Source organism: Eublepharis macularius, chromosome 8 (genome assembly GCF_028583425.1).
Source record: "Eublepharis macularius isolate TG4126 chromosome 8, MPM_Emac_v1.0, whole genome shotgun sequence".
NCBI lineage: Eukaryota > Metazoa > Chordata > Lepidosauria > Squamata > Eublepharidae > Eublepharis > Eublepharis macularius.
Window position 1 is genome coordinate 112931186 of NC_072797.1, and position 25333 is coordinate 112956518.

At 44.1% G+C, this 25333-nt stretch overlaps 1 protein-coding gene across 4 annotated transcripts; it reads right to left on the bottom strand.

The window, feature by feature from the left end:
* Positions 1-4072: 4072 nt before the first annotated feature.
* On the bottom strand, positions 4073-24934 carry PLIN2 (perilipin 2). 4 transcript variants are annotated; one of them, XM_054986285.1, is made up of 9 exons: positions 24848-24934; positions 22805-22859; positions 22527-22722; positions 18057-18139; positions 15971-16256; positions 15227-15411; positions 13458-13601; positions 11993-12283; positions 4073-5520 (listed from the first exon to the last, which is right to left on the bottom strand). In XM_054986285.1, the coding sequence occupies exons 2-9, from the start codon at positions 22832-22834 to the stop codon at positions 5386-5388; spliced, it is 1350 nt and encodes a 449-aa protein (XP_054842260.1). In that variant the 5' UTR covers positions 22835-22859; positions 24848-24934; the 3' UTR covers positions 4073-5385. The 4 variants fall into 4 exon arrangements, with proteins under 4 accessions (XP_054842260.1, XP_054842259.1, XP_054842258.1 ...); XM_054986284.1 differs by having other exon boundaries at positions 22805-22883; positions 24848-24901; XM_054986283.1 differs by lacking the exon at positions 24848-24934 and adding an exon at positions 24486-24562 and having other exon boundaries at positions 22805-22883.
* Between the last annotated feature and the right edge of the window lie 399 nt (positions 24935-25333).

A 25333-nucleotide genomic window follows, 5' to 3' on the forward strand; every position in this document is an offset into this window, starting at 1 on the left:
CCATAGTATATCAGCATAAATGGCAGTGATGTACCAAGTTACAAAAGTTCCACAGAACACACATCTCACTTTCAATTCAATTCACCGGTTTGTGTAAAAACAGCAAATTCATACAGGCGACATAGCTAACCACGTGACTAGCCACAGAGGTATCACAGAATCTACTTTCCGCTGTCTTTTTCATTCAGCCTACTGTTTTGCAGAAAAACAAGCTGGAAAGGACTCCTCCCCTTAGTCCACTCCTACCATAAGTGCCACAGAACTCTTCATATACTGTTTCATTTCATCCACAACTTCTCTGGCTCTTGATGGAAAGGAGAGACAGTTGAGTACCGTCCACATATTGGTGACTATCACCCAAAATCCCAAGATGATCTCTTCCACTGTTTTTGTATAGATGTTAAAAAGTATAGGAGACATGACAGAATCTTATAGTTGCCATCAGGGCTTTTTTTCAGGGGGAACGTGGGGGAATGGAGTTCCGGAACCTCTTGAAAATGGTCACGTGGCTGGTGGCCCCACCCCCTGATCTCCAGACAGAGGGGAGTTGAGATTGAGCAGTGTGGAGGGCAATCTAAACTCCCCTGCCTGGAGATCAGGGGGTGGGGCCACCAGCCATGTGACCATTTTCTCCGAGGGCAAACCACAGAGTTCTACCACTTCTTTTCCCAGAAAAAAAGCCCTGGTTGCCATTCTCAAGACACCCTGTGCTCCTGGGTCAGTACATTGTATATACTTACACGAGTTAGATGGCTCTCCTAATCTACACAAGGTCATACAACTGTGTTACTCCATTGTTTCATGCCCTTCTCCAAGGTTGTTCTATTGTAGGTCTCTAGACTCCGATGTATTGTCGAAGGCTTTCACGGCCGGAGAACGATGGTTGTTGTGGGTTTTCCGGGCTGTATTGCCGTGGTCTTGGCATCTCTGTCTTTTGGTGCTACACCTCTGAAGATGCCAGCCACAGCTGCTGGCGAAACGTCAGGAACTACAATGCCAAGACCACGGCAATACAGCCCGGAAAACCCACAACAACCATCTCTAGACTCCCTTTGTGGCCTTAGTTATGGGGCCGGGCTAACCCTGTTTCTGTGTGCAAAGGCATCTTGAATGATTTGCTTGGTCACATATCCAGCAACTGTTCTCCTATAGTTCTATCTATATACCTGGGGAATTAACCAGACACAACACTTAAGGATTCCTGGATGACGTAGTAGAAGTCCTGAGTTGCTGCTTGACAGCTGTGGTCAAATAGCTGCAAAGGAACAAATTGAAATTGAATCCAGATGTAGGGATTGGCTGCAATCTGGCCTCAAAAGTATAGTTTCATCACTTTGGTTCAGGCTGTAAGTCTGTTCAGGGCCTGGGCCAGGGCCTGCTTTGGGGGAAACTATGTGTTGGCTTGCTAATTATGCACACCTGCAAACCACTACGTTCTCAAAAGAACTGGCTTTGGGAAGCCTGGTGGGTTGCAACTTCAGTGTGTGGGAGAGGCTTTGCTTCCATGCCATTATCATATTTTAGCCAGTTAGTGTATAGCCAGCAATAGCCAGTCTGCTTGCCTATTGCCTGTTCTAAAGAGTGGTTCCTGCTTAGCAAATGCTCTCTGTAACCTGAATCTAATAAATATATTTTACCTTCCTGTGTCTGGAGTTGCTTGCTGTATGTGTGTACATCCTCAAAGAGAACCCAGAAGCTGAAAAGCCTCAAACCAAAAAACCAAAAAACAGAGCCCTTGAGAAGCTCCTTGGAGTGGCTGTGGTTTAGTGCCCAAGGACAGGAGTAGGGGATCTCGATACCAGTTAAGATGGCAATGATGCTGGGTGAGAAGACAGAGATCTTGCTAGAAAACCAAATGAATGCAGCTGCAAAAAAGGTCTTCTCCCAACTCATACTAGGCTGGAAGATGCCCTGCTAATTTGACACAGTGGATCTCACCACTTGGGTTCATTCCACAGTAGTATCAAGACTAAACTACTGCAATGCATTTTACATACGTCTCCTCTCAAAGTTAACTGGGAGACTCCAGCTGCAGCAGAATACTGCAGCTCATTTACTATCAGGAGCTAGGCAGCGTGCGCGCGCATTTTGACTATTGACTCCCTCTGTCTGGAGATCAGGGGGCGGGGCCACCAGCCATGTGACCATTTTCAAAAGGTTCCAGAACTCCGTTCCACCGCGTTCCAGCTGAAAAAAAGCCCTAATCACCACTAAACCTGAATTGTGGGTGAGGACAAACTGGCAGAGTTTGGTGGCAAGGTCAGCTATGATGTTGTTGGAGATGGTGTTCCTAATGGCTTGTATCCCATCTTTGTGGGGAATGTTGAATCTCTATGCACCAACATCCCCAACAAAGAACAGTGTAGCATGCAGTTGCAGTGCTTCATTTCTCATGCCTTTTTATTGAACTGGCAGCTATCATTGGTATGGATTGCCAGGCACAGGAGCAGTACTTGGCACCGATCCCCATAGCTTCACTGAGAAAGGTTAAGTATGTGAATCGGCCCTTATTTTGGACCCTGGGAAAGCACCAGCTGTTCCTTCCTGCCTTTTCCCAAATCAAATCCATTCAGGGGGGAAAAAATGAGTAGGCTGCAGTGGTGTTGGTGGACACCAGATGGTGCTCAAGTTACCAGCTCCTTAAATGAATGCACCCTCTGGAAATGAAGGCAGTCCAACACAACAGAACTGTGCTACCTAAAACATGTAAATGGGTTGGGCCTAAAAGGATTTCAACCGAGGTCGAGGACAAAAGAATCTGACTATTCCTTAAGAACTGTGGATGTTTTCCTTGACATTTGTGTCTTTGGATTTTTATATCCAGATTTTCTCCCCAATAGGGACCCCAAAGCATCTTACAACATCACCATGCCTCATTACAGAACCAGGTGCTCCTGCATAGATGAACCGGGTGTAAGAATTAAGCTTGCAATTCCAGCTTCTTCCAGACATGCTTGCCCACTATCCAGACACCTCCATGGCTGTAGTTCTGCCAGCTCTTTAAGAAGTAGCTCTCTTTTAATGCACACATCCACATTGTCAGCCACAGACACACAGGTTTTTGCAGTCTTTTACCATTACTTAGAAAAAGAAGACATCAGAACTTGATCATGGTTGCTAACAACATCCAATTTATATACTGCCCTCCAGGACAACTTAATGCCCACTCAGAGCAGTTTACAAAGTATGTTATTATTACCCCACAACAATCACCCTGTGAGGTGGGTGGGGCTGAGAGAGCTCCAGAGAACTGTGACTCGCCCAAGGTCACCCAGCTGGCTTCAAGTGGAGGACTGGGGAATCAAACCCGGCTCTCCAGATTAGAGTCCCGTGCCCTTAACCACTACACCAAACTGGCTCTCATCCTACCAGTGGTTATGTAGTATTGGTACTTCCTTCATTTTTCATGGATATGCTTCCAGAGGTATAAGCTAATAAAAGTAGAAAATAGTCTTATAGATGCTACTGGAGTCTTGCTAACAAAATTTGTGGTAGGGTATGAGCTTTCATGAGCCACAGCTCACTTCTTCAGATACTAATAAAAGTATAACTCTACCTGAAGTCATGTTGCTACTGTGGGTATACCATGTTAGTTTCAGAGATAGAATACAGACAGTATTAAAAAAAGTTTTGTGGCACCTTAAATATGATTGGATGATTATAATTATTTTTTGTTAGACTACTTTTTCATTTATGGGGGGGATTTTTATATGCTTCCCCACCTGCAGCTTGAAGTGGAACAGTCCACTTTTCCCTTTAAGATGCCTGCTTCATGTGTAGTCCAGGCTTTTCTCAATCTGTTCCAAAAAGACTTGGCCTCTTTCTTGTGTCAGAGTGTGAGGTAAGGAGAAAAGAGAACATGGTGTGAAACTGGATAGATAAGGCAGTAGAACCTTTCCGAATTGCAAAATTTATTTCCCATCCAGGAAGCATCTCTAGGAGTCCAGAACAGAGCCTCTGCTTAGCTGCGGCAAGGCTGCCCAATCATGCACTTTCAGATCGGGCTGCTTCAAATAAGGAACAGCTTCCCATGATTTGAGAAATACAGCACAAATAGAAGTAAACCACTGGATTATGTAGTCCAAACTTTATTTCCAATGCATTTCTTAAAACTTCAATATAAATCTGGAATTAATTTTTTTTACAGTGGGGGTATCCACCTCCTCCTATAGAACGCCACATCATCTCTTTCATACAAGATCTGTAGGGATAGCCTATAAATTAGTTCCACAGCATACCTTCATGTCCTCGCAATAAACAAACAAGCTGTCAATGATGTTAAAGGGACATCTGAACTCCAAATGTATGGTGTTGTCAAGAATGCCTTAGTTTGACGCCAAATTCAGTGCTTCCAATGAAGCATCGGGTTAACACCAAGAACTGTAAGATCCATCTGCTGATCTAAAACAGTAACTATACAAACCCAGCAACCCTGCTGATGCAAATATGGGTTGAGCAAGAGAATAGCTTCAATGGGTTACTTTATTCCTTCCATACATACTCCTCTTGTTTTTATTTCTTACTTGCCTGTCAGTGCATTCACATTTTTTTATAATTACTTACTCTGTTGAAAGAATGTCTGTGCAAGGGAGGTAGATTGTACCAAAACCTACTCTCCTCAAACCACGTGAGCAAAAAAGGGTATATCCAGGATTGGGGACCCTGCAAGAACCAAGGTTCCTGATCATATGACAGAGCCTACACATCATGCAATTTATATGCACACAGATCCCGTAACATATTATGCCGAATGCATGGGGGTGGAGGCAGCGAGTACAATCCTCTTTTCCCTTCCCTCCATCTCTATGTGGGAATATCATTTGTACTTTGCTAACGAATTGAAGCCCAATAAAAATTTGCTTTCAGAGCTTGGTGCACCGAGCTATTCAGGCAAATACATTACAACGAAACAGAAAGAGATACGGAGCGTAACAATCTAGTTTTTCTTCCTGGTAAGCCAAGAGTACAGAAATGACAGTACAGAAACACAGGAAGTAGAGGAAACTTTAGCCAGCACGTCCCCTTCCAGACGGACTTCCATGCCAATTATTAACAAGAGGTCTTTCAGCAGTTATCAGTGGCCCATCTGTGATATTTAAATTCCGTCAAACAAATTGATCTGGCCTACAGGACAAGAGAATCCATCACCCTTGCTAAAACGTTAAGCCAATGTGTTCATTTGGTACTTTTTAGGGGGGGGGGAATTAGAATGTTAATCTAATTGAAACAAAGTTGATAAAAACAACAACTCTGTTCTCCCCACAAACTAATTAATTCCAATTTAAAAAGCACAAGGATTGTTAGCATAGCAAGAAAGCGTGCATATATATATATATACACAAAACCAAAGAACAGTTTCTGTGCGTGCGTGTATGCATATGGTATTTATTCAGCAATCTGGTCTGAGGCAATTGGACCATTTGCACGTGAATAATCAGGCTGAGGTTCCTCATCCAAAGCCAAGACATCTGGAATCTCATCAGATTCTGAAGACAGGTCTGTGATAGTGAAATCTGGAACCTGCAGAGGAAGAAACTCAAATAAATTTGAAGGCAAAATTTGAAACATTTTCTGAAGTATTTAGCACCTAGGACTCAAACTGAGGACAGTGGGAATGCATGCATGCATGCTTTTAGCACTGATTTCATTTTAATTCATCAATGCAAACATGGCATACATTGCATCCCAGAAAACTATTTTTCTTTTCATGAAGATATCAGCAAACCATTAAAAGCAATGAAAAACTGTCTCTGTCTAAATGCGGTCATAGTAAGAAATAAAAAAATGACTCATAAATTAGACACTCTCCTTTCGTTTATCCAAGTTGTCTCATTTTAATACAGAAAGTTGTAGCCCAATCAAATGTGATGGCTGGCAGCAGACCTATGAAGGGCATGGTCCAGAGGCAGAGAATCTGCTTGGCATGCAAAAGGTTCCAGGTTCAAAACCTAGCATCTCCAAGATTTAAAAAGTAAGATTGTAGGTTATCTGAAAGACCTCTACATGAGACCCCTGGAGAACCACTGGCGAGTCAGAGTAGACAATACCGACCTTAATAGACTAACGGTCCAATTCAGTATAAAGGTAGTTTCATGAGTCTACCCCAATCACATGTAAAGGACATGTGCACATTCCAGTTTTTACAGTAACGAGTTTTGTGTGTAACAATACACCCACTATCCTCCTTGGCTTGTCTCCCTGCAGTTTCTCAAGTCAGGCATTTCTCCATAGTCTAGTTCTGTAATGGTGCTTGAAGGGGTGAGAGATAAGGAAAGGAAGCTACAGGCATGGGGGTTCATTTTCACCTGTCTCTGAACCACCTGTCCTGCCTTATACGTAAGCAGATTTAAAACAAAGAGCTTTGAAACCATCAAGGGTTTTTTGGCCCTAAAATCACGCAATTCATTCTTGCATTGTCACTCTTTTCTAAATGCCTGCACAGAACTTAAAACTTTTCAACAAGAGGCACTAGGAAGCTAGACATTTCCCTGGCTTGATGACCAATTCAAATTTTGATAACAAAAACTCTGACGTCTCAAGGAACCGCATAAATGTATCCCTCCAGATTTGTGAACTTGTTTCTCAACTACAGAACTGCAATATGGTGGTAAAAAGCAGTAGAGACTCAGTTTAAACAAACTGCAATTATAAAAGACAACCAAGACACAGCTAAACAGAGGGGAGGGGAGAGACCACATATACTAAGCATATTTGATGGGACAATAACGGTGTGTACAGCAGTAATCTGCATAGGTCATTTCTTTTAAAGATAGTATTTCTGCGTGGTATGTTAACAGTGCTGCCTGCGTGGTATGTTACAGTGTTCCTATATGCCTGACCGGGATGTATTATGTAAGTCTTCACAATTTCTTCAACAAGTCCTAAGAACACAACTTTGTTCTATTCAGCAAGAATCACTCCATGAGTGAACTGTGTTTTTACACACTGCTGACCAAAACTCCACAGTAGAGTTATCTTGATTGCAAGAAACACAGGCATGGGTTAGCTCAACCAAGAAGGTGCTTGCTTCAAGCAAGCTTTCTGACCTGCAGGCTCCCATGCTGCACCCCCTCCACCAGTATCCCCAGGGGTTCAATGGACATCTGGAGTCAAAAGGGGGGGATCTATAGTACAAAAGGCAACAGTAAAACTCGCTTCTATTTCTCATAATACAGGGGCCTTTGGACCCCCACTCCCGAAGACATAGAACACAGGCTGTTGTTACTGAACAACTCCATGACAATTAATTGCATCCAAACGAGCTATGAGCACAGCTTCAGTTCCAGAATAGTAACCCCCCCCCTACTACAGGACCACCTCCCAAGACCCACAGTCCTTGGGTTCACGGGACCTCAGAAACTGCGCTGGGTATGAGATGAGGAGCTGCAGAAAGAGATTTGCAAACCTGCCCCTCTCTCAACAAAATGCAAGCACTGTATACAACCTATAATGTTTAAATATGGGCAGGACCAAACTACGTATCATTTTAACATTATGGCTACAACACACTACAAGAAGTGATTCTTTTGACATGTTAAGCTTGTATAAAGGAGTTGCCAGTTCTGCAGTGCTATTAGCTAAAGCTTATTGAGGCAAACCATGTTTAAGGAAAGGTGTCTTGATTGAAAGAGGCTCTGCATACTTTGCACTATTTCAGTAGGAAGACTGATTCCTGGTCAAGTTATCTTCTGCCTCATGGCCCCTTTGAAGGTTATCTATAGCCATTTTATTTGATCACCAACACAAACATACCCCCCAAACCTAGGCATCCTATAAAGTGTTCTACTAAGACCCAGCACCTCCAGTCTTTGAGGTAATGTAATAACCACAGGTTAGGCTGATCTCATCAGATTTCAGACGCTAAGCAGGGTCAGCCCTGTTTAGTAATTGTATGGGAGACCGCCAAGAAAGACCAGAGGTGCTATGCAGAGGCAGACAATGGCAAACCACCTGTTAATCTCTCGCATAGAAAACCCCAGCCGGGGTAGCCATAAGTCAGTTATTACTTGACGGTGCTTTCCACCACCACTAGCCACATAACAGGACCCTCCCTATGGTGGCATTCAGACTTTGAAAAGCCTTCCAAAACACTTTTTCATGCACCAAGTTTTAGGCGCAAGCAAGAACTCTCTACTTTTCGCAGCATTTGATTCAACTACCTGCCTGTTCTATGGACATGTTTTGTGCTCTTTATTGTGTGTAATTGTTTGAATTATTTGCTCTTAATCACGTTAGCTTCTTTTGAGACTTTTCTCAGCTAGAAAAGTGATACTTAAAAAGTTTTCAATGGTGTACACATGCATATGTTTACAATGGAAAAAACAAAATGACACCTAGGAGGTTGAAACACTGCTCATTATATACATAGGATTATGTTGATGTTCTTCAAGGACTCAGAGGAAGTATTAACTCCACATTATAGCCCCTTAAGCTCATAGAAAGTGTGTGTTTTACTTAGACAGTAATATGTCTCCCTCCTTGGGAATCTTCTCATATTTTTTTCTGCAAAATAACTACATCATGAAGCTGTTCTATTAAAACAATATCTTAGTCATTACAGTGTGTACTGTATGAAATGTTGGCTATTGTTTAAAACATTCTGGACTCTCATGCCCAAACTTAACTTGAATGTCACCACATGTGTCTGGCTGATGTGTCTGGAAACCCGCTCTAATAAATTTTACTTTCTAAAGTATCAAAGGAAAGAAACAAATGCAGTACCACTTACTATTACTAATAAGGACTTTTACTTGGTGGCATACAGAAATCACATGATCCCTGCTGCCTACCATAAGCCTATGACAAGTGACACTTATCTGAGCCAGTCAGTATGTCTATGGCACAACTTGTATTAGCTTTTAAGGGCTTATCAGAAGACTGAAGTGGGGAACACTGAAGTCTGAGCCAGTTCTATAGTTCTTCTCCTGCTAGGAACAAGAGTGAAAAAACTTCTCAATGCCATTAAGCTTTTAAAGCAAGGGACACTATACAATTAGGACCAGCAAGCTAAAATGATTTCACTAGACTTAAGATAGAAAAACCACAAGAAAGGGTTAAACTGCCAGATTGCTACCTGTTCACAGTTAATCTTTAATGCCAAATCCATACCCATTTGTTACCTGAGTTTTTATAAACACAGTTATTCCATAAATGTTACACAGCAATGCTTTACAGCTATTTAGAAGAAAAAGCCGTAAGTGAAAGATGTGAATGTCATTCTTCTTGTCCTTATGTCCACCATACACCTGCTACTCAATCATGACATTTCTAGTATTTGCCTAGTCTCAAACCCAGAAGCACGCTATCACCCATCTCTATTCCCATTTTAACTCCTGTTACACAAACAGACTAATGCCGTTTCTTCTGCTATTTCTTTTAGAGCCAACATAATCATCCCCAATGCTTCTCTCATATTTCTCATTACTTATAAGATATAGCTGGAAATAAATCCCATCCACATGTCCAGTGGAACCATCTGTTAAGATTCCTTCCAAGCAGCTCACCCTGTAATTCCCAAGCCGCTGTTTAAGTTTACGGATTGGAAAAGGACAAGTTTGATCGGGTGTGAATTTGTAATGGAGTTGTAACTATTTTCTGTCACTTCCTGACAGAACATAACCAGTAGAGTGTAGATGGTAGAACTGTTTCCAAACTGGGGCGTGGTGGGGGCAGCAGCTATTGCATAAACTTATGCTTTGTTTACCATTTTATAGGAGGGTGAGTTTATGTGCAGATACCATTTTTTTCAACTGAACGCTTCAGTCATCAAATCCACTGTATTAATATTGGTGTTTCTTTACCCCTGATCCTACTGCTAATACCAAAGCACTATTGGGCTAATTTAAGTTTTCATGATTGCTATTATATTAAACTGCTAGAGATTACCAAGTGCATCCAGAGAATGTATATTCAAGCCAGTATTTTAACTCTTGGATTATATGCAGCGCTCGTCCAGCATAAAAATTTCATTTAGAGATTTCTCTTTCAGGAAGACAAGTCATAACTTTACAGAACTGGTTAAAAGGGCAGCATTTGCAAACAGAAGTGGACTGTGAGGACACAGGTATAACAATCATATCCCATTCTTTATCTTAATCCTTGGACTAATTGAACAACCAGATCCGGCCCAAGTATTGAAAGTCTCAGTGTTCATCATCCTTGTATAACCAACCGTGGAAGAAGCGATCAAATGGTTCTATTTACTACCAAAATATTCACATCACCACAAACACGGCAGCTATACCAAGGTATCAACATAGTAAGAATTTAGTTGGCACAATTCATGTTTCAGTGATTTAAAAATTTTTTTTTACACGTTTAGAGATTGCAGTTAAGTGAACTGTGACCCACTGGAAATTCTTAGGCCTGCATATGCAGCCTATAATGAGCCCTTTTGCATTTTATAGTTCCAATGGGGTTAATGAAGTAAGTAGCCCTTGCTGGTACGTACGTAGAGAGATGGTTCCTTTACATGGCAGACCTGTTAACATGCTAAAGTGTCCAAATATAGTTTTGCAGTTACCAGTGAATTGCATAGAGCTATCAGCACTGAATAGGAAAGACAAATATTCCTGTTGGAATTTAGCTTGAAATGAAAACAGAATGCCTGCAGACACAAAGACCACGAGAGCAGACACCACTTAAGCCAGTGACATTGTGAAGACAGAGGACCCATTTGTCTGATGACTGTCCAGACCTTGTGGTATATCCACTGCAGGAGACTTGGTCCCATGTCCTTTTCGTACAACCCATTCTGGCAGCCAAGGCCAAGTCACAACCCAGCCATGCATTTAGAAGCCCTGACCCAGATCTTTGAGAGGCACACCACAAGCAGAAACTAGAGTGCTAAGAGTGTTAAAAGCAGTAAGTATTTGAAGAGCCCTATACGGAACCTTAAGTAGGAAACAAATGCAGCAGCAACATCTAGCCCATCTGTTTACATGCAATGTTGGATGCCGATTAGCAGTTCAGTAGTTTGCATTGAACCAGTTTAGAACAAAAACCCAGCTCAATAGTAATTGAGTCGCAATGTTTGTTTAGTATCACCAATATTGTTTACACCATTCAAATGAGACAGACTTTGGCTGCTGAAGCATTTATTACTAAAGCATACATATGTGAAATTACAAGGTAAGGCGCTACAAAAAAAACCCAGACTGAAAACCCATGTACAAACAGCATGAATCTTGTGTTCGGTGCACAAATACTCAACAGCAGTTTAAGTGACTGAGTAGTACAAAGGAGTCTTAAATTTGAAATAGATGACAGTATAAATAGTCACAGCATATGAATAACTTTGGCAGATGTTAGTCATAAACCTCATTTTAAAGAATGACAAATTCAAGGCATTTTGTTTGGTACCAGAACAATTTTGTTTAAGGCAGTAATAAATGAAGTACTGTATATATAAGGTAAGGGCAGCTTTCAAAATAAGCAAGCAAGCAAGTATGCTGTTGCGGATTTTTTGAGATTGTCAATTCAGCATCACCTGGTCAGGTATTTTGCTTGTTTTCCCCCTCCTTGCATCAGAATAATTCATTTGTTGTTTTTTAAACAGGCCACTGTCAGGCAAGATGGGACTTCATATCTAAGTAGCTAAAACAAGGTGCCTTCTCTAATGTGATCTGCTGAGGTTTCCAAACCTTAGGACACTTCATAGCTTTCACTATTTCCAATCAGAAGATAAATAACTTAGCCCAGGCTCGCAGCCTTCTCCTCATTTATAAAATGCATTTCTGTTTGTCAGAGAGGACATAAACGAAGCACGGCAAAATCAGAACATTGTTATCTTTGCCATATCCCCAGCAGGTTACGTTGCCACCACGTGAGACAAGACACCTTGTTACTCAAACTACAGGGTACACATGTGCCGTGCCACAATTTATTGTGAGTTGTGTTCAGGCTGTTTGTCCTCCTGGCTGGTCTTTGGCTCACCATCACTTTTGCGCTCGGCATTCTGACAGCCAGCCAACTGCGGGTAAAAGGGACCTACCAGCCAGTTGAGTGGTGTGTTGTTTACAAGGTAATCCATCACATCATCCAAGGACTCTTTCATTTTCTTCAGCTGCCCTTTACTGCTGGTAATGATGTTGTCGGACACTTCCCGGAAGGACGATGCTGAGCGGAAGCTTCTATAGACCTCGCCAGCGAGTGCCCCAACGTGGTGGACCTGATCCTGGATGTTCTGCGGCAAACCCTGTATACTCGAGACCAGGGTGAGGCAGGTGGTTTGAAGCTGCTGAGTCAAACTTCGTGCAATTGCCAAGGTACGTGATTCAATGTTCTAGAAACAAGAAAAAGACTGAGACTGGAAAGAAGTTCAAGTTTTTTCCACTAACACTATATAGTAGTTATGGTATTGTTGCCTGTGGGTTAAAGTGAAGATTCCCATTCTCCCAAAAGACAAAAACTGGGGACTAATTCAACAGATCCTCTGCAACGTTTTCTCAGGTAAAAAAATTTACATTCTAAGGGCATTCAGATAAGAAAACGTTAAGTCTATTTATGCAGCTGTGTAAAATACTGCTGTACAACTTGAATTCCTACCCTTCCTTTAACTCAAACACATACTGACCGATGGTTCCCCACATATAAGCCACTCGAGAAGTGCAATCCTCTCCCTCCTGTTTCTGGCATCCCAGAGGTCAAGTACCTCTTCAGTCGCACCCCATTTTCTTTCTAGTTTTATCACAATTTCTGCTTCCACCTGTAGAGATTTAGCAAAGGGTGCGAATGGGAGGAATATCCCCCATTCTATGCCTTTCTAAACACCTGACCACTCTTTCGCTGAGACATGAAACTAATCAAGGCATGAGATTAATGCCAGTTGTAGCAAGAGCGAGTTAAAGCCTACAGCTCAATCCCCGACTACAGCCGTAACACTGTGGTAATTATGTGGGTCAAGAGGTTAATACTCCTAACTTTGAAAAACAACTTTCAGTGTATTTAACTGTAGGCTGCTATCTACCAGTGCAATATCGGGGGGGGGGGAATATTAGTTACAAACCTTTTAAAGTACAGGGACCTTGGGCCTGTGGGCCAAATTAAACTTCTTCCATAGCCAATCTTATATATTCTCAAAAATAAAATCACAAGGATGACGCTATCACTGAAAGAAGGTAAGGAATGGAAACTGCTAAGACTACTTGGCCAGGCGACGGATTTCTCCTCTGCTCAAAGTGGCCTTGTAAACGTAGATCAAGCAAGCATATAATGGCCAATAATCAGCAAGCTTATGTCTGTGATTTAATGCTACCTATTTTGGTTCAAATCTACTGATAATTCATTCAAGGGTTAACATTAAGGTTACCAGCTGTTAGTGCAGTTGCCTTGCAGCCCCATTATACAAAGCATTACTGGAATGGGATAACCCAGATATAACACACCAATGCAAGATGCAACTGGAATTATTACTGTGTGGGATGGTTTCAGGTATGCAGATGCACTCAGCCACCTACCTCAGCACTGTGAGTGTCATTGTCACCATAATCTCCAGTATGGCCAATGTTTTTCCTCCATTCCACCAAAGAATTATACAGTTTCTGCTGAGCATCTTGGAGTTTTTGATTGGCATTATTCATATTCTTTCTGGCATATTCAATCTAGAATACACATAAAATACATATTCACACTGCGTGCTCTAAAACTCTTTGACACTTGTCATAGCAGTTTTATAATTAATAGAAACGCTGTACTCTCCAGGAATAAATCCCAGCCACACAGGTCCAGCTTCCCTATTAACTCCTCATGGGGACTCTGACAAACACCCACAGTTTGTCCTTGGACAAAGTCAGGAAGCAGGAATTTCAGCTGTGCAACATGGACCTTGAGTCAATAATATTGTTTCGTAACTCCAGAAAAAGCTCAGTTAGTTGTTTGATGTGAAGAAGTGCTTAAAGTCTGGTTTGATGATAATCAAAAGCAACTCCAAAATGTTATCTGCCTGTGCAGCAGCACTATGTTCACTGATTTTATATGAATGGATCAGTCCTTAGAAGTGCTAGTACCAATTTGATATCCCAAATCGCCAGTGGAAGTAGTTTAATTGAAATCAATAAAAACACACACAGATTCACCAGGCAGTGGACAGATACAGGAACCAGATTTTTTCACTAGACATTCAGAATTGTCACTTCCACCCCACCTTTCTCCCCTTTGGGGGCCCATAGCAGCTTACATCATTCTCCTCCATTTCATTCTCACGACAGCCCTGTGAGGGTAAGTGACGCTGAGAGTGTGTGAGTAGCCCAAGGTAACCCAGCAAGTTTTTATAACAGAACAGGGATTTGAACCTGGGTCTCCCAGATCCCAGATCTAACACTCCAGCCACCACACCGGCTCTCACAGCTCTCTGAGTAAGAGCCCCAGAACAAAGGGAGCAGAATACTTATTCCCAGAAAAATGAAAGTCATCCATCTGCTAAAGACAGTTCAAGTTTGCTATCCTCATCATTAATGGAATTTATGGTTTGTCCATTACAGGGAACTAGTTGCATGGCTTTAGAATGCTTGCACCCGATTTTGATTAAGCCAATTTTCAATTTCATAGTTAAATTTGAACGCAGTTTTACCTTAAACCAAGCCTGAGGATGTGCCTCAAACTTTGCCAACGCAGTTTGCTTCAAGTTCACCCTAGAAGTTTATTATCCAGTTCACATCACACAAAGTGTAGAATTGGCAGAAATATACAAGATAGCAAGTACTTTTAGCAAATGGATGCAAGTTTGGAACATGCAGCTTGCAAGTTATCCCTGTAATTCAGTGGAGAATTTTTCATCCCTACCCCCTAACTCAGAATGCTAAGCCTGTTTGCTTCTATGGGGGCGGGGGGGGGAGCAAACCAAAAATAAATGCCAAAGCTAATCTCTAAGGCTCAAACTGAGCAAGAGGAGAAAGGGGATGGTCATCTTCCAATATAAAATTATGTTTCCTTTTGAGGAAAGGCTTATTTCAAATTATCTCAAGGTAACATTAAAAATACCAATTCCAAAATACCATATTCCATAATATGAGCTATTGCTTTAAGAATCTGACGGACCCTTTCAGAATGTGTAAGTGTGGTAGGAAAAAACCTGCAGTCTGCTTAAGTTCCGTGGACACTTGTGAGACTGATGAGTGTACTAGAAAGTTATAGAGTGGAAGAAGCAAAAGAGCAACATGGATATGCGTCAAAACTCTTAACAGTTACCAAAATCCCTACAAAACCTGGAGATACAAGAAATTCTTACCAGATTAACAGTGTAGTTGAGATGAGAAATAGTCTCTTGGCTTCTGACCTTCGCATCTCTAACGGTGATTAAGGCCTGTTGGTAGGCACGTGATCGGACCTTTGAAGACAAAGACCCTAGCCTAACATAGTAACTTGGCTTCTGAACTCCAGCGTCAAATCCTTCCATGTTGGTAGCTTCTTTTTCTGAGGAATGAAAGGACAAGCCATTTCAATAGCCATTCCAATATGATGGGGCCACCCAGCTTTCCATACCAACTGTAGCAAACCTTCCTAACCTGCTTGTTATTCTAACAGTGTGATCCAAAGCAGAATTCAACCCTTGGTTGCCAGTGACTTCAATGGATTTAGAAGGATGTAAGCCTGCTAAGGATTGAACTATTAATCTATTTCCATTATGTATAGTCCAGGGAAAAGCCACCCTCCACACCTCAAAGGGATGCTTGAGAAGGGATAGTCATTGGTCAAGTATATGCTTATGTCAGGTAAATGGACTGAGAAAAACTTCTCAGATCCCCAGATTCATCACAATTCTGTATATACAATAACACGGACTATTATTTTGACTCCATAAAAAGGAACATATACAGCCATAAGTCAACCTCAAATGACAACTGATCACGGACCAGCACTATCCTATCGACTAACCATGGATTCTTCACCATCAAGTACTGCAAGCTATTCATAATGCATATGAATAACAGACTGACCCTTTTAAGTACTATTCTTTATAAAGAGAACCTACCTTGCTCTTCTTCTGTAAGTGGGAGATACTGGTCTACAAGTGTCTCAGATCGGCTGAGTGCAGTGTCCACACCACTGGTCACCAGACGCACCACTCGACTTCCCAGGACAGTGTTAATGCTGCCATGTACTACAGACTTTGTCATCTCTACACTGTCCTGCACAGCTCCTTTTGTCTTGTCCACGACACCATTTATGGTGTGTGCAACAGTATCCTTGGCACCTGTCACAGTTGTCGTTACAGCTTCCTTAGCACCAACAACTACATCCACCGCATTAGCGACTACCTAGGAAAAAGTAGTGGCAAGTCTTTCACTGATAGGCATGCAAGAAATGGTACAATTAGATACAAAATCCATTGTCTTAAAATGGACCCTGACAAGCTGCATGGGCATAATTCATTTTGCAAGATGTAAAGTGTTTAAGCAATAGACAAAGCTACTGGTTTACACAGCAACAAGCATGTACTCCTGTAAGAAGCACTCTCTTATAAAGAAATCATGCATTGTTGCTGTAACCTACTGAAATCTAAAAGGAACAAGTCACACTAACGTGACTAGCTATTCTGTAAAGTGTTGAAGCAAGCCTGTTCTGACAATACTCTTTTTAGAAAAAAACATGATTTCTTACATTGGGAGCATGAGCTATATTACATGATTCAAGGGATCATTTCAGACTTGACTGGCTGTAAATTGTAAGACGTTATACCAAGGTCCCCAACATGGTGCCCACTGACCAGGGCCGGATCTAGGGTTGCCGGCACCCAGGGCAACCCTAGTCCAGCTGCTCGTGCGCATGTGCAGTGCGCGCGCTCCCAGCGCTGCATGATGACGTCATTTCGGTGACATCATCACACAGGGCAGAGCAGTGGAGGCAGCATGCAGGGCTGGAAAGCTGCATGCGCCATTTGCCTCCCTGCAGGCGAATGGCGTGGGCAGCCTCGCAGCCCCCCACGCTGCCTTTCGCCTGCCCTGCAGGACAGGGGATGGCCAGCTTGCCACGCGCGCCCTGTACTGCAGGGCAGACAAAAGGCAGCATGGGGGGCTGCGAGGCTGCCTGCACCATTTGCCTGCCCTGCAGGACAGGCGAATGGTGCGGGCAGCCGCGCTGCCTTTTGCCTGTCCTATGGGGCAGACAAATGGCGCGGGCGGCCACGCTGCCTTTTGCCTGCCCTGCAGGACAGGGGGCGCACGGCAAGCTGGCCACCCCGTCCTGCAGGGCAGGCAAAAGGCAGTGCAGGAGGCTGCCCGTGCTGCCACCCGCGTCCTCCCGGCAGCTGGCAGCTGCTCCCGGCGCCCCCTCCCTGGTGGCACTGGGGGCAGACTACCCCCCCTACAATCTGGCTCTGCCAACTGACACATTTCCTAGCACCTACCAAGTATTTTAAGGAAGAAGGTGGAGTCAGATGATGCTCCAGCCCAGCAGGGCTTCTGACTGGCTGTGCAGATTAAAATAACATTGTTCAGTGGCAGCTGCGCCCACAGTTTTATTCTCTCTCGCTCCTCTTTCTCAGCATATTTTTAAAAATTACTCCTCTGATACCCTGTATTTGGGCTTCCTGTGTTGTGTGTATGGCTCTGCTTCCCATGGTGCCGCCCATTTCATGGTCATGCCTACTATCCCAAGTCAGAAATCCAAAGATGTCCATAAGCTTAAAAAGGTTGGAGACCCTGCTTTATGCACAAACCCTCCCCAGACATTATTATGAGACCTGAAGACGTTTGGAAGCAATTCTCCCACACACACACACACCATTTCCAAATCTAGTGGCTTTAAAGATATAGACACTGTCATTTCCCTGGCTCATGAAAAACATTCAGTGCATTCAACAAGAAGCACATATGAATATGAAGAAATTTGACTTTTGTAGAAGAGGTAAGAAGCCATGTGCTCAAGTTTCACATCAGACAGCAGCAACTACTGCTTCATGTTAAATTGAGATGTTTTTCTAGCTTCCATCATCAGATTCTACGTTTCCAGCCTACCAGCCTTCTTCTCCTATAGTAAAGCGGTCTAGTTCTTTCCCCTGCCTAATGAATTAGTGCACTTTTCCAGCTCCCTTATAGTTTAACATGCTTCTAATTTACCTTATCAGTTGGTTGATACAGTATAGGCAGCCTCTCTTCAACTTTGTCCAGTCCTATACATGCATAGCTGTTGGCAACTGCAACTGGAAACATTTCAAGAATTGGGAACCAAGTCTTCATAATGTTGAAATATTATCAGAAGACAGTATAAAAAAAGCTGAACCAACTGGAAACACGAAATATTCTGCCACAGTTCATTAAAAATATGGTTCTCTCACTAGCAAACAACAAGAGGCCTCTAGGAAGAGTGATCTAACATTTCCTGGCTCTTTGCCAGTTCACAGTAATAGCTCTTCCACAAGCTGACATACAGGCAAAGGAATACAGAAAACTGCCAAGGTTTTAACTAAGAGGCATTCAGATAGCAAGCAAAAAGGGAAGCACAGACAGAGTTTGAAAGTGAGTGAAAGGTTATGACAGAATGAACTTGAGGAAGAGGCTTTTCGCTCATTAAGCATCTTAAGAAGCAACGTTAGTTAGGTACAAGTCATTAGAAGTTTAATCTCAAAGACAAAACTTATTCAACTTCGTGCACTATTAGTTTTAAAAGATCATGATTAACTATGCAATCCTAAGGGAAGGTGTGGAAAGTGCACAGGGAGAGAACTAAGGCCTGTGTGGGCATAAATGGCACTTTCGTGGGTGTAACTCCCTGCTTTGCCGGCGGCCACCCAAGACACACTACCACAGATGGGTGGCCACCGGCAGGCATGCTTGGTGGCTGGGCAGAGGTGTAAGTGAAGTGCAATATCCTGCACCAGAGGCGGAGGGGGCAGGGCGGGGGGCGGGCCATGAGTTAGTTGGCTTCCAAAGCCACTCCAGGCCCAGGAACACCCCCTGCAGCAGTGGAAAGTTACACCATGAAAAAAGGAAGCGTAGCCCATAGGTGCTCATTGAACAGGAAAACTCGGGCCATCCTCCTGGCACCCGGCTCTGCCCACATGGCCTGAATGGGGCATAGGATGGCAACTATCGTGGGGACCAATCTGAGTGTACTTCTGCAGTGAGCGAGCCCCTCTCCCTGTGCCCAACCGGTTGCCCACGCACCCTATATAACCTCCAGTTGTGCTCATGAACTCAGGTAGGGGGGAAGTGGCCGAAGGCTGCGCCTGGCAGCCTCCTGCTGCGGGGACTTTGTGCACAAGGCAGGAGAGGGGGCACTCACGGAGGTGAGTCACAAGTGCACTGGGGGGGCTTAGTGGAAAACTGGGAGCACTTCACACTTGTTCAAGGGAAGAATAGCAAAGTCCAGAATGTCTGACTAACACCAACCACCCGAGTCCCAGCTTAGGAAGGGGGAAGGGAGCACTGACAGGTAAGGAGGAGGTAGGGCGGCGGCTACTCCAGCTCACTGATCTGTAGGTGAGGCTCGGGGGGGGGGGGGTGTTGGCAGCAGTGGCTGCCTGCCATGGAGACAGTTGCCCAGAAAATTGCTCTTGATGCAGTCTTGGGGGGGGGGCACCAGCTACCCATTTGGGGGCTCTGTTCAGACTCCCTCAGCCAAGGCCCCTCTCAGCAGAGGAGGAAGTGCAGCCGCAGCAGGTCGGGTTGACAGGGTGTTCATGACTCCGTTAATGAAAGGTGCTCAGCCCCTTGACTTTCTCCCTCACAGGATAAGACCATTCCAATGCACGGCACTTTCTCACCAGAGGGTCACGCATCATCTGGTTGCAGGCTGGACCTGGGATACTACAGCTGCCGCAGCCGCTCCCATCCATGGTCACCCTTCCAGAACGTGGCAGACTGGGCTGGGTCTCTTGCCACGCATCTCTTTCCCCTTGCAGGCAAGCTGCAACTTGTCCGGGCAACCAAGGAGCATGGCTGTTCCAGCCCTCGGTAATCTTCCGCAAGTGCCATTCAGGTCCAGCCCAGGGAGCAGTTTCCCATGGCAGCCTGTATCTTAACCTCGCCCCTGCGAGGACAGGATGAGGGATGGATTTTGCAGCTCTGACTGCTGCACAAACTGCCTTTGCTCACTTTCCAGCCGAGGGACATTGGCAGGGAACATGTCCAGCGAACCTCTTCGCCTTTTCCAGTTTAATAAAACATGTGTTGAAAAACAACAAACTGCTTGTCTGTTTGCTTGCTTCCTGATGATGACAGTAAACCACCACCACCCCCAACTCCCCATTGGGATGTCTTTTCACACATCCCCACAAACGTTTCCTGGCTCAGGGCAGGGATGGATGGGGTGGGTGCTGCCAGAAGGAGCAGGTGTCAAGTGGTGCCATGGGGCCCCATCCAGCTCCCCTGCCTCCTTCCCCCCAATATAACTTCAGGCAATGGGGCGGGAACTGAAGTACGGCCCATTAATGTCTGGCAGGGCAGGGGGGCATGACTGAGGACTTTCATTCTGCCAGACAGAGCTGCTGGCATCTGATAAGCCAGGCAGATGACTGCTGCATGCGGGGGAAGGGGGAGGTTGCTGTCTTGGCAGCAGCCGCGACTTGTCCTCGCCCACCGGCATGGCTCTCCCACAGAAGTCCATAGGGAGTAGTGAAGCAGCACTGCTTTTACATCAATGTGCGGGTGCCGGGGCCAAGCAAGTCTTTAGGATTGGGCTGCCCATGCTCCAAGATTTCTTTTTATTCACTAATAACAAGGATGTGCTTTAGGAAAGTAATCAAAGAACATCCTGATCATTAACATTAGGAGGGTAGCTTAATCTGAATAAAGTTTCTTACAACACTTGGATCTGAACTGACTGGGCAGGTTCTGACCATTTTTCTGATAGCACTGCTAGGTCTGTGACCGCACTCTTTCTGTTCTGATTTCCCTGCATTCTTCACATTTCTATTTTCTGGAAGCAGCAAGGAAAGTGAATGACTGAGCAAGTACAGCTGTCAGGAACAATGCATAACCAGAACACTTAGCCCAAGTCTGCACTACATCACATGATCAACAACTATGGGAAACAAACATTACTGGCTCACAGGCTTCAAGGCAGCTCTCATTCTGTACCATCTGGGACACTTACTGCCTGAACTATTTCAGTTATCAGACAGCCTGACTGCAGGAATATCCAAATAGTTTGCTTGTGCCCACTGGGAAGATACACGGTGGTGACAGCAGCAGAAGAAAGAAGGACAGAGGTTTCAGGTTTGTCTAATTCCCACCCGCAATCCCATACTATCTGGTATCTCTGGGGAAATACTGTGCTTGTACCCTGAAAAGCAGAAAGAGCAGCTGTGTTGCTTCGAAGTCAAACCAAAGAGCCATAGGCCAGCCTCAGACTAGAATCCTGGAAACCCTGGTCTGAATCTACTCTGCCATGGAAGTTTGCTGGCCGACTTTGCGACGGGCATACTCCTAGCCTAACCTACCTCACAGGTTAGCTGAGAAGATAAAATAGAGGAGTGTGGCCGGAGAACAGGGTAAGCTGCTTTGGGTTTCCACTGGGGAGAAAGGCAGAGTGTAAATTTAGTAAATACCTTACTTTGCTAGGCAAACAGGAAGAAAATTTCAAAATCATGGTGGACTTTGCACAGTTTGCAAGAAAGCAGCTGCCTTATCAATGTAGGAGCTCATGAGCAACTTACTTACAAACTGCTCGGCACCAGAATACTAAGAAAACTGTACTTTTCTACATTCCAACCACCCACGTGCCTGTCAGAGGCCTTGCACCTGCCATCAGAGAGTTATGTATGCAACAGCAGATACAGTTTTTTCTTAATGACATTCAAACTTGAACTCTCTACTCAAGAAGGTTACCACAGCACAGCCCGTTACTGATCCATCACCAAGCCTAATCCATTTAATTTAGATGGCAATTTAGAGAACGAAGAAGCTGATGTTTAAAGCAAAATAACCTCTACCAAAAAAAAAAATCTAAGCAGGGCAGAAATAATTACTTCTGGGCTACTTATAGTGATGTAGGTTTGCCAGTAAACTGTATCTGAAAGCTTTCCAATTTAAATAATGTTACCAAAAGAAAGCACATATATCACATACAAGCCTGGCCCATGTATAAGCACTGGGGTCTGTCCATGCTGCATATCTCACTTTTAGCCCATCTAGCATGATTGATTTTACAACACAACTCTGACAACTACAGACTATATTTACACATGTGGGGAATAACTCTTTCTCCCCAAAAAATTTAGCATTGGAAAATTTTTCTATCCCACATCACTGGCCACTTGAAAGGCTAAGGTAGAAATATGGGATATAATACAATTAACTGCTGCCAAGCAGAAAGTAGTGAGTTTAGAAGAACTGCCCTGCCTCATTATCTAGAAGTAGCCTTTACATGCCTAGTCTAAAAGCAGTAGCTACTATGCTGCAGCTGGGATCCAGGCATTAAGGAAGTGCAGAATGTCAAGGATGTCAATTAATCCACACACTGAACCTTAACAGATGTCCAAGTACTTTACGGATCAGTAGGAAGAATTGAACATAGCAGGCACCCAAAGGTGTTAAAAGATACATCCAGTAAGACAAAAGAAAACACAAAGAAGGGTTATGCCTTACTTTGTGGCTCCAGCCTCTGGATGATAGGCAAAGCACTGGTCATGGCTACCGCAGTGATGGTTTTCACTCCTTTCTCTGCTATCTCGCAAACTGATTTTAGGTAAGGGTGGTTATCTTTTGTGGTGATGTAAGCAGAAGAGACCATATCGTAGGTGGAGCTCACCAGAGGAAGGTTTGCAACCCTGGAAACCACATTCTGTGTACACAGAAGACAGAGATCATTAACTCATGCCCTTCTTAGACAAGTAACAGATATACTTGTACTTAATCAGACATACCTGCTGTGCATCAGTTGATACTACTGCCATGTTTCAATCTTGAACGTTGTAGAGTCTGGGAGGAAAAAGAGACCAAAGTCTGAAATAAAATTTAATGCATCAAACACTTGCAACTCTGAGATGATTTGACATATACAGCAAATTAACAACTTAAATCCTTTTCATTAAGTGGGGTATTAACAAAGATTTAGGATCTGAATCTACAAGCTAGATTCTAGACTCTCCAATTATCTCAAATGTATTAATCTCCTACAACACTCACAGGTTCAATCAGTTAAAAAATGCAGAAACAAGCAGGATAGATAACTTATGTAAATTTGGGGCATTCTGACTGAGACTGAAGATTGTGTTGCATCACCCATGCCACCATGCAGCAATATTAGCCATGGATAGTAAAGTAGCAGTAACTTTGAAGTTGGATGTTCATTTTAATACTCTAAGCCACTGAACATACACCACAGAAACAGCTCCACAGACATTAGTATCCTAGTAGACAAGCCATGCCAAGATAAATGCACAGCAGTCATTACATCCCAGGCCCAAAAAAATAAGGTTATATGTTATGCAACGTTCTCCAGTGTCCTAGCTACTCTCTTTGAAGTGGCCAAACTCTTCACCTTATCAGCACCTTATAAGTATCCCCTCAGCCTCCAGTGCTGAGTATGGTGGTATACTTCTACAAACAAAACTATCACCTGTGTTTTGAGGTCATTGCTGTAACTCTGGAATATTCCTTAGCCTTAAGCCTATCAGAAGTTTTCTAAACAGAGACATTCCTGCTAGGTACTGTTTCCATCTCAGTTTTCACTTGCTCCGCTGCTTTACAAGTAGAAATTTCCCCCTATATTAGGATAAGATGTAAATTACTTTTTTAAGACCTACAGAAAGAAATGGTGTTCCTTTTAATCATCGGTTTAAAAATAAGATGATTCCATATGCAAAAATGCACCGAAAGTGAAAGAGCACTCCAAGTTCCAGACACTTCTGAAACTAACTGGAGGTCAGCAGATAAGGCAGGCAAACAGGTTGTCATATTTTAAATTTTAAGTGTTTTACTGAAAAGAATGCAGTGCACAGCAAGGAGCCTCATCCTTTGGTCTACACTGTATAACACATACTTGTCTAATGAAGAAGCTAAGTATAATTTTAAATCGCAGGCTCATCAAGTTCTTAACAAAGCAATCAACCCTTCCCTTTACCCATCCAACCAGTATATTAGGAGGTATGAATAAAGACCAAGCCACCCACCCTTGTCTATCAAGAGCTCTCTGCAGTCATCTCCCCTTATCCAAAGGGTGATTTAGAGATTCAAGTACTGTCAACTTCCACAGAAAAAACTACAGCCTTTGCCAATAAAAAGAGAATATAAATTTTGACAAGAAGTAGCTGCACCAGACTGCATTTCAGCAACTCCAAAAGCTCAGGTGCAAAGGCTTTCCAGTCGTATCTATTTGCACTGCCTTGGGGGGCTCCCTTCGGAACAAGTTGTTACACATTCTGTGCCCTCAGCCATTTCTCCATCGATAAGCAGGACCTGTCCTATCTAAAGCCTCCATCGCACGTCCAACTACAACTTCTTTGCATAACTAGATTTTCTAAAATAACCTTCTATTGCCTCAAACCCTTGGATGGGCTTCATTAGGTTCTCTCTATTCCCTTGCTACTGAGAGTGGCACAGCACCTTCCGAGAGGGAAGAATTAAGAGCCACGCAACCCCATCGCCAGGGAAGAGACCTTCACAGCCTCTGCCAACTTCCACTGCAACCTCCAGCGCCAGGCCGCTCTGTGCGGGGCCACTTCATTTTGAGGAGAAAAGACGCGCCCACGCCTTCCCTCCGTGGCATCCCGAGAACCGCGGCTAAGACTAGATATCTCCCCCGCCTGACAGCACCGGGAGGATGCTCCCTCCCCGCCGTAGGGGCAGCGCTTCGAACCGGCGATGCCAGGTTTCGCCTCTCCGAAGCAGGGCGACCCAGCCTCACAGCAGCGCCCACACCGCTAGGCGAAACCCTCGCCGCAGGCGCCAAGGGCAGGGCGACTCACCCGCCAAAAGACAGAGCCGCAGAATCCTCCGCCGCCACCAGTGACCCGCGCTGAGCTCCCTGCCCCGAACCCCGAGACGCACTACAGCAACGCCCCCGCCCCTCCCCGGCAATTTATGCGGAGGGGCCGCCCTTCGGTAGCCACCTCTCGCGAGACGGCTAGCTAACCCTCTTCTGCAGGCGGCCGCCTCCGCCCTCCTCACATGATGCCTTGCCGCGACTGTTATGTGCGCTTGCGCAGGTCAAGTAATGAGGCGCTGCCGGCCTTCTCCAGGGGAAAGCCCTGGGTTTAGTCAAGGCGGACTCTTGTCCTTCTGACGGGGGCCGGAGAGACGAGCAGCTCAGTGTTTCGGTAGGAGAGGGGTGTTTTGCAAAGCTACCACTAAACTGACGAGGCTTTTTGAAAAACTTGCTAAATTATTTTAGACGTGTTGAGAATTGCCTTGAATTCCAAGGCTTGGAACACGCCCCCCCCCTGTTTTGTTGT